The sequence below is a fragment of the Spea bombifrons genome, chromosome 4 (genome assembly GCF_027358695.1).
Source record: "Spea bombifrons isolate aSpeBom1 chromosome 4, aSpeBom1.2.pri, whole genome shotgun sequence".
Taxonomy (NCBI): domain Eukaryota; kingdom Metazoa; phylum Chordata; class Amphibia; order Anura; family Pelobatidae; genus Spea; species Spea bombifrons.
Window position 1 is genome coordinate 39,209,189 of NC_071090.1, and position 10,377 is coordinate 39,219,565.

The following is a 10,377-nucleotide window of genomic DNA, read 5'->3' on the forward strand; positions in this document are numbered from 1 at the left end:
TACAAAAGCACCACATGCTCCTTGCATTGCATACCTGGTAGCTATGTGTGAATTAGTTATGCAACAACTAACCAAAGCTGGCAGAAGTTAGCTTTCTTTGAGGCTGTCCGGTGTACCCATGCATATTACACATAACCCAGTGCCAAATATAAATTACTTTCCAGAACTCTTTATTCCATTACAGGGACAAATACATTCAATACTTTTGGCCAATACAAAAATCATTAGATTTAATATGCTTTGCATGGAGCACATATGTTTTAATTAAATGGTCCCTAATATTGCCTTGCGTGTGATAGCAAAATAATATATTCCTACACTCAGAGAAACTGAAATACTCATTGAAAGCAAAGAAAATGTTCATTTTCCTTTTTGTTATTTTATTGTAAAACAGCTATGGTGTTTTTCTGATCAGGTAAAGCGTACAAGCGTCCCGAATACAAGGACTTTGATTTCACAGAGCCACCAGTGTTCACTCATCCACTCATTAATACAGTAGCTATTGCTGGATACAATGCTACTCTGAACTGCAGTGTCAGAGGAAATCCCAAGGTACATTAATCATACAGCCATAAAAATGTCAATTGCTGTGATACAGAGTGCAGTATTCCCATAATGATTACTCTGAAGAATCTGAACATATTTAATGAGACAGGCCGCAGTATAACATTTCCTCATTTTGCAATGTACAGTATCTAAACAGAGCAAATATTTGTTTTACATCTGTAAAAAAAACTATTTATTGGGACCAGGTGTAAGTTTATGGACTGTGTTTAATATATTGTCTGTAATATATATATATATATATGTAAATCATGTAATTATATTCTTATGCAATGAATTTGTGAAAGCTACCGTGTATGTACATTCTCAACGTCTCAGTAAGAAATCACACTGTTCCTGATGGGTTTTCTGCTATCTACAAAAGTACTAAAAAGAACTTAAAAACAATTTAAAACAACATCAATTTAGCAACTTAGCATAACTGATGGATTCATTTGGTGATTTTCACAGCCTAAAATAACTTGGATGAAGAACAAAATGATCATCGAGAATGATCCCAGATACAGAATGTTTAGTAATCAGAGCGTATGCACCCTGGAGATACGTAAACCCAGCCCCTATGATGGGGCAATATACACCTGCAGGGCTGTCAACGAACTGGGTGAGGCTGAAGTTGAATGCAAGCTAGAGGTGAAAGGTAAGATGTGTTGATGCACAAGTGCTTTTTAAGACTGTATCTCATAATACTCCAAGTACCCTTGTTTACTTTAGATTATGGTGATTGTACATTCTTCAGTGGATAGGACAAAGGGCTAGATGATTCTGTTCTAGGATGTCACAGTAACTTGAAAGCTAAAATGCTCCTAGAGGCTTTTAATTTAATTTAATTTTTAATTGTACTGTCTAGTATGCTTAGAATGTCTGTCATTTTTTCATATGACATTTAGTTATCTATGGCAAAAACGTATCAGTATCTGATTTTGTGTCACATAACAAGTGTCTTGCAAAAATTATAAATGAGATAAAATGTGCGTGATGAAATAATTATTTCTGGTAAGGGTTTGCACATTCAACAGTACTATGAACTATCCGTTTTATGCATCACTTACAGCAGAGTAGGAGGAATAGCACCTTTAAATACCCACAAGCGCATTTTTGTTTCCTGTTTCTCCTAAATTGTGTACTTGTTGTTTTGTTATATAATAAAAATGCTAGATTGAAAAAGTATTAAGTATTACAAAAAAGCCCTGTTGGTAAATGGGAGATCAGGCTGTCGAATCCCCATAATGTATCAGAGACACAGAGGTTTTTCCTTCTCCCACCCAAGCTCTCGGTCTTCCAGGAGATATGTTCATGCTAAAATCCATGTGCGCTATACGCGCTACAGATTCAGCTCCAGCACTGGCTCACACTAGTGTTCCACAGGGTCTAACAAGACCCACTAGTCTGGAGCTGTAGCTTTCCCTAAATGTAAGTACTATATGTTTTATTTTTCAACAGGGATTAAAGAATGCACTTTAATATGCATTCTTAATTAGTGGGGCCCTGTGGAACATTAGACTGTGCTTTAATTGAATGATTTGCTCCAGATTTTCTTAAAGTTTATGGACTTAAAAAAGAGTGACTAGATGGTCTCTTTACACAGGGATCCATGGAAAAAACCATATCTTGCTGGCCAACAATGATTATAATGCAGCCCTTCTGAATGCATTTGACTTCCCTCTATGCAGGGGGAATCTCATCTCCCAGGGTTCAGTGGTAGTGCAATAAAAATAGCCAATCTCTGATCTTGCATCTTGATGCAGACAAGGCAGCAAACTGTATCAGAGTGTTCACAAAACAGAACACAAATAGCTAAACACTCAGAATTGGGCTGTATTCCCCAAAAATCATCAGCACTCTTCATCAGACGTGGTGTTACTTCCACTCAACATAACCAATCGCAGCGCACATTTATGGACTAAGCCTGTGCGTTGAGTATGCAGATAGAAAAATATTCAGTGGTTAAATATTTTCTCCTGATGACAATTGAAACATTATACTGACGTTGGGTAATTATCATGCTGCATTTGTAATTAAAGTAAAGGAGCTTTGAGAAAGTTACTTTTTATATGTGCCTATTTGTGAAGTATGTAGTCACAAACTAAGAAAAGAAAACCGTTGGTAAATGAGGCGGAAACTGTTTATTCACCAAGGCCTGATACTGAAGAACACATTGGGGGTTTGAAATGGTATGTGTAGAACTGCAGCAGGTAGGTGATGTGATTGGTAAGAAGTTGAATGATATGACAGAGAAACCTCTAAATAAGAATAAGTATATCATTTCAAATGTTCTAATTCTGCAGGGTCATTAAGCGGAGAACCTTTCGGCCTGTGGAAACAGAAGCAGGTTTATTAAATAGATCTTACAGTTGGTGATATCGCTCACTGACAAATTCCCTGTTCACACCAGGCTACTCCTTGCATGTATAGCTTTTATTTGTAATCAGTGCATAGATTACAAATACTGTTTCATGGGAAATAATATCCATACATCTGTATGCCGAGATTATTCCATGAATGTATGTAACATAACAATGTCAACAAAAGCTTTTGTAATATAAAAAACTTGGTTATATTTCGTTGAACTAGAATTACCCAAATATCACAAGTGCGAGGTTGTATACAAAGGCCTCAACGTCTACAGACCTAGACAGTGTTACATAGCTATGTCTTTGCCTTTCACAAACCAATGTTAAGTGCGAAAGTCTTACATTTGCAAGTAATTCAAGCAGTTGAAAGATAAAAGTGAATGACAAATCTTCAGTTATGGTGTAACTTCTATCACAGGGAACATAAGGAAGTCAGGTAATATAGCAAATATGTAATGCTCATTTAAGAATTACATCCTTATGTGCCACGCAAACGCTTTTTCCTAAACAGATTTAGACTTTCTTATTCAATATTAAAGTGAGAAGATTTTACTTTAGACTCACCATTATTTATGATTATATTTAATTATATACCTTAAAGAATATTACATTCCATTTTTATTCATATATATATATATATATATATATATATATATATACATATATCTATATATAATATTAGGTATATTGATACTTTTTTTCTGTTGACACTCACCTTATTTTTGCTACAGTTAACCTGGAAAAATGCTTGATTTTGTAAAGCAAATATGCTATTTTGTGTGAATTAATATTTTCAGTTATTAATTTAATTTTGGAAATGCAATCGGTCCCCTCCCCGCTTTTACTTTTGACACTCTTCCACATTTTACATGTGACATCACTAAACATTTAAACTTTCATAATGACATCATAGCCTTTTCATTCCAGTAATTAATATTGGTTATTTTCACCTTTCTTTTTCTCTCCCTTAGTTGCACAATAAGGAATATTGAATGTGTATTGTCACCTAAGGTAAGCTTTCATATGGTCTTGTCATATGAAGCTTATGTCTGTTGTTGTGCATCGAATGTTTTCATCATGCGTTAACATGTCAATCTTGTTTGCTTCCCCCATTAAACCTTTCCTTTAGTTATCCATATATTCTAACATTAACTAGTTAAATATTACCAGCCTTTAAGAACTGTTTATAGTTCAGAGACCATTCATGTAGAAGGCATTGGATAAGTAGTGACTGGAAACATCATTACTATTGTTTTGAACATCCAAAATAATAGTCTAAAATGTTAATCAAACTTCTAATTTAAAATTACCGGTTTAATGTATCTGGATCTTTGGACCATATTTGTAATATATATTGTTACATATACAAAGCATTCAGAGTGCTCTGTTATGTAAAGACAAAGAAGTAATGTTCTTGTCTTGTTATTTCATATTTCATTTCCTAACATAGAAACATGGAAATGTATGAAAATATTGCTTCTTTTTCAATAGACTGGGTATTTACAGTAGAGTGGAATATTTAATTGAACTGACCTTACTATGCATCATAAAAAAGTCAGCCCAGGTGAACTTCTTCTGCAGAAGGGCTCTGATGGCCCTGCATAATACCTAGTTTATTCGATGATACTACCTTAAAGAATTCATCTGATATTAACTATGCATTGTGCAGGGTAAACTTTGTCATAACTGCAGGAGAGATTTGTTAGCTGCATAGTGAACTTGGGGAACTGTAATGTTCATCTTAAACGCAAATTAAGTGGTTTAGAAGTTTAGTGGTTATACTTCAAATAACAACAAAATAATTTACAAATACCCCTTGCTTGCGCTAATTATTTCAAGGCTGGGTTTAGGCATTTAGAATAAATATGATTTATGTTTCTGATTGCATGTTTCATTTATTTTCCAAAAGACAAGTCTCCTCACCCATATTGTTGACATGTTATCCATGGCCAAGAGTTAACAAGGCACTATAATAAAAATGAAAGCATATAATAACAACGAGCGTTATAAAAAAAACAAATAAAATGGATATTACCATTAAATATGCATTTTGTTTGTTGTTATATGGACCCCCTTTTATACCGCTACTAACATAATTCCCTTAATGTCTGGTAAGCTTCTCTTCCAGATTACATGCAAGTTAAGCACTGTCAGCACCCCACATCTAAACTCTAATGTGAACTGTTCACACGTTTTCATTGAGACAGACCCTTTTACATCTAAGGAAAGAATATCGATGAGCAATATCAATGTAATATCTGGTCTAAAGAAGTCACAAAACCAAGGGACATTTAAAGGTATAATGATGTAAAATGGGCTTTAGGCCAGTCAGAATCCAGGTGACCTACAAGATGCGAAGATGATCAAGATCAAGAGTTCTGATTTTAATATTTCCAATTTTGGTTCATAGGAGGGCTGACATTTTTCCGCCTTCTGATGCAAGGTGTGCCCCTGTCTGTCATTGATTCTTACATGCGAGAGATGAAATGAAGCAAGCAAGCAAAGCCATGAGTCCAGGCTTCTGGACTTCAGTTTGTGACCTTGAAATTGTGTCAATAATGTGTAGTTCTTTTCTGTACTGCGGTTTTGTTTTTTGTCTGATAAAAATGAACGCATGAATTGCTTTTGAAAAGTGCGTGAGAAAGAGCAGATCAGTATACAAGTTACATATTTTTTTCTGCTTGATTAGATTATTTTAACCATTTCAGAATCACTGGCGCCGAAAGGGTCAAATATTCACACTATATTATGAATAAGTCACAATAGCCAAACCTGTAGCAGCAGAATACTTTTGCTACAGGCTGAGTGCTATAACAAATAACAATTGCAGTGAAGTATACATCTGCCTTGTAATGGAATATACCAGATTGTACATCAGTGATGATTAAGTAGATACGATAGCATAAATTATGTGTTAGCAGTATAGCTACTTCACAGCATCTTTACAGCATCTTTCAGGTACATACGCAATAATAGGAATGCATAGCTTGTTTTCATTGGCTTCAGATCTGATAACGTATATGTACTGTGTAACTAATGTACAATAAAAAAGAAAGTGTTATGCACTATAGATATAGCTGTCTTTATTTTTTTTGGTCTGACTGAAATATGGGATTCTGCCTTGGTCTTTTCATTCCACATGTAGGCACTGAATGTCTGGTAATCTTCTGATCAAACATTAAGGTCACTGATGTGGTCAGCAACAAAGATCTACTACTGGACCCCTGGGCACAAACATAATAGAAATTAACAAAAAAAAACTATTGTGTTGCCATTGTGGTTTTCATAGAAAGATGTACATGTACAAATGTGAGGGTATTCACATCCCAATTGGAGGAAGGGTTTAGGAATTACAGCACTTTAATATGCAGCCCCCTCTTTTTCAAGGGACCAAATTGGACAATTGATTCAAAAGCTGTTTCATGGACAGGTGTGGGCTATTCCTTCGTTATCTCATCTCAGAGAGATAGCAGGAACATTAGGAGTGGCAAAATCAACAGTTTGGTACATTTTGAGAGAAAAAAAGAACGCACTGGTGAGCTCAACATAAAAAAGCCTGGACGTCCACAGAAGACAACAGTGGTAGATGATCGTAGGATGTTTTCCACGGTAAAGAAAAACCCCTACACAACATCCAGTCAAGTGAAGAACACTCACCAGGAAGCAGGAATATCATCATCCAAGTCTACCATAAAGAAAAGACTTCACAAGAGCAAATATAGAGGTGCAAACCATTCATAAGCCTGGAGAATAGAAAGGCCAGCTTAGACAAAAAAACATCTAAAAAAGCAAAAAAGCCAGCCCAGTTTTGGAACAGCATTCTTTGGACAGATAAAACTAAAATCAACCTGTATCAGAACGATTGCAAGAAAAAACTATGAAGAAGGCTTGGAACGGCTCATGATTCAAAGCATATCACATCATCTGTAAAACAAGGTGGAGACAATGTGATGGCATGATCATATATGGCATCCAATGGCACTGGGTCACTAGTGTTTATTTATTATGTGACAGAAGACAGACACAGCCAGATTAATTCTCAAGTGTAAAGGGATATATTGTCTGCTCACATTCAGCAAAAAAGATTTTAAGGCAAAAAGTGGAATATTTTGGAATGGCCAAGTCAATCACCTGATCTCAACACGACGAGCATGCATTTCACTTGACAAAACTTAAGGCAGAAACAAACAACAACTGAAGACAGCTGCAGTAAAGGCCTGGAAAAGCATCACAAAGGAGGAAACCTTATAATATTAACAACAAAATTACTGATCCTGACGGCAAGTATTTAATATTAGACATTACCATTAACCCCTTAAGGACAATGGGCGGTCCCTAAACCCATTGAAAACAATGCATTTTGAGCCCGTACATGTACAGGCTTTGTCATTAAACAAGCAAGGTATTTGCTTATTGATGTCTATGCACCAAATGACCTTGTGTTAAGAAAATGCTCTTTTTGCAAATTACAAACTGCTTCAAATCTTCTTCTAGGTGGTGCTTTCAATTATTTACAGGGCTCTTGGCAGAACAGAACTGAACTGAACTACAAAGCAACTGAACAACAGGAGGAAGGTATTGGTAACCCGTCACATAAACTAGTTTTGATTAACCCATGGTGGACCGTAATCCTTGATTTAAGGAATTAATGGACCCACAGCACATTATCCAGAATATACCACGTATTCTCCGCTTCACACCTCCCTCAAAAATTCTCAATCCCAGATAGAACTTTCAGCCTTGGTTTGCACTCCAAACAGGATATTCCTCTCTTACCTAACCAACAGGGATGATTTCACAGCTATGCTGGAGACATCCTGGATTTAGTTGTAGGTGACAACTAAAAACATATTGATAGCCACCTACCATTTTGGGAGACCTTAATGGCGGTACTGAAAGGACAAATTATATTATACACTTCCTCCAAACGTAAGGAATGGCACACAAAAATTCCAAATACTCAATGACTCCCTCCCAAAAGCCTTCCAGTAATATAAAAAGACCCAGGATGGGCCCATTAAGGTCCATTATCTGCAATGCAACCTACATTCTACTAGAAAACCCAGAGGATTACATATCCCAGGCCTTCAACGAGTCTCTACTTCCCTAGACTACTTGGGTGTCACATTTGCCATCACGCAGGAGCACACAACGCAGAAGTTCTGTACCCAGACGCAGCCCAGACGGGTAGTCATACAAGCCAATATCGGTACAGGGAACAGGTAGGCAGACAAGCCAATTATGGTTCACAGATCAGGACAGCCAGTTACAAAATCGTTAGGCAAGAGGGAAGTCAGGCAAGCAATGGGTCAAAAAACAGAATATCAGGAATCACACACAGCAAACACAGTAAAGCAGGAGTACACTAGGGTGCCTCTGCTTAGCAGTTCCGGATTTTTAAATCCTGGACCTGATCTGCTCCACCCCTTTGATGTGCGTCATGGGCATGTCCCACTGTCACACATCACAGGTGCGCCTTCAGCAGTATCTCCCCAATGGGACCGCACATCAAACTGTCATCGGGTACGTACACGCCACCTAAAGACTTTGCATTAGCATGCAGCAGCCTGCCTGCCGGTATCAGGTCAAGGCTTGGCTGAAGGCCAAACCTTCCCAGGTTTGTCCGGAAACTTGGAATAAAACAGCACAGGAGACTCATGGCTTTTTTCTGTATCATATACCTTCTAGTCTTCTAAATACTGCATAGGTTTCTTAACATTAATTAATTCTTAATCCAGAATGGCCTGCACTATGTATTCAAGATAAGAATCCACTCTTAAAGTTTTCTTAGTGAATGTGTTACAGGTAAAGGGCTTGAGCAACAAAACATGAAAAACATGACAAACTTGTCAAACTTTACCCCAGAGTGGTAGCAACTGGTCCCTAATGGTCCACCAGAACTGAGTTCTAGTTGAACAAGGACGGCAAAAAAGAGTGGTAGCTCTAATTGGAAAAGAAAGGAGAGATTTTAGAAGCTTCACGAAAGGTGTTATTCCTGGCGAATTCTACTCATGGAAGAAGTTGTGTCCAGCCAGCCTGGTGCACCAAATGTGTCTAGAGATAATGTCCTGGGAGCATCAAGCAAAAGGGTGTCCTAAGTAGCGGATGATTGAACAAACATAGTGTCAGTAGGCAATCTGAAACAATATGAAATAACGAAATTAAATCTAGAGAGAAATAATGACCAAGAACAACTTCAGTTTAAAACTTCTTGGACTATAATCCCGTCTCACTATACAGATATGTAATTGATAGGGTGAATAGTCTAACGAGATCTATTCTAGAATACTCACAATCACTAGTGAGTCTCCTCTTCACTCCGATGTCACAATCACTAGTGAATCTCCTCTTCACTCCAATGTCTAACATCCTGGACCAAATCAAAGAAAACCCATTACTCTATTCCACTATCTGTGCTTCAAAACTCATAAGATCTCATAAGAATCTACAATGGCAATACTCGTGATTCCTTCCTCTGGTTAACACTCCCCAGTTCCAACAAGGGGAGACCCATATTCACTTTGGTCCAAACACAGTCTAATTTGAATTGGAGACCTAACATCAGAGATACACTTCAGTGTCCTGAAAGTTCCATAAATGAGCAAATACATAAATCTTAGCTGCTGGGCCCAACACTATAGGACCAGAGGTAAAATAAGATCCACCAAGTATGTGACAGTCCGTCCAATTCACTACACTCCCTCCAGCATTTGAGAGCTTTGAGTTGACAAGAATCAAATGATTACTTTTGATAAATGAATGAGTTTTACTCGGCTCCCACAGATGCTGTGAAGACAGGGCTCAATATGAAGTAAGAGGAAGGAGGAGGTGGGGAGAAGCAGGTAAGATGCACTGATGATGGGAGAGTGAGTGTGTGTGTGTGTGTGTGTGTGTGTGTATGTATCTATATGTATATGTAATTGTACTGTGTTATAGTCATTGTGTGTTACTCGTTGCACAATATGTCTCAATATCACAATGGAAAACACATAGGAGATCATGCTTACTATTATATACAAACAAGTGTTTAGTTACAGGGCGAGGGGACACTGAAGAAATACTGCACCCAGTTGCCACTTAACATACATTATATATATATTATGTGTAGGTCAGGTTCCCATCTCTGAATGTGGGTTAACGTCTGTATATAGGGAACTATATATTGCATTTTAATACACAAAATTCCCCATATTTACACAAGAAAAACTGGGCTATTGGGCAAGCAGTAGATCCATGCCAGTGGCTGCTATAACACTTTTCCAGGATACATATATCCCGAAGTGTGCAATTTGATGTACTACAATAGTCTAGACACAATCTAACGCACTTTGAGCACTTTCTGCACACAATGTAACCGGGAAGCAGACATCAGAAGGGCGTTCTCTGCTCCCGTCGGCTCCAGGGTGACAGATTTGCTGCTGAGCTGTCATTGCAGATAGCAGTCCTTAAAATCCCTCTGGTT

General features: G+C 37.4%; 1 protein-coding gene and 1 long non-coding RNA gene across 9 annotated transcripts in view; one reads left to right on the top strand and one right to left on the bottom strand.

Moving 5' to 3' along the window:
• Positions 1–5,985, top strand: part of MYBPC1 (myosin binding protein C1) — a 51,273-nt gene extending 45,288 nt beyond the window's left edge. For all 8 annotated transcript variants that reach the window (XM_053465038.1, XM_053465039.1, XM_053465044.1 and 5 more), the window contains 4 exons: positions 416–552; positions 1,015–1,201; positions 3,887–3,926; positions 5,326–5,985. In XM_053465038.1, coding sequence (XP_053321013.1) covers positions 416–552; positions 1,015–1,201; positions 3,887–3,897 — 335 coding nt within the window. In that variant the 3' untranslated portion in view covers positions 3,898–3,926; positions 5,326–5,985. The remainder of the gene's footprint in view (positions 1–415; positions 553–1,014; positions 1,202–3,886; positions 3,927–5,325) is intronic.
• Positions 5,986–8,982: 2,997 nt separating this feature from the next.
• Positions 8,983–10,330, bottom strand: LOC128490637 (uncharacterized). Its single transcript, XR_008353967.1, has 3 exons — positions 10,243–10,330; positions 9,209–9,285; positions 8,983–9,052 (listed from the first exon to the last, which is right to left on the bottom strand). It is a non-coding gene; the product is annotated as an uncharacterized LOC128490637 (long non-coding RNA).
• Between the last annotated feature and the right edge of the window lie 47 nt (positions 10,331–10,377).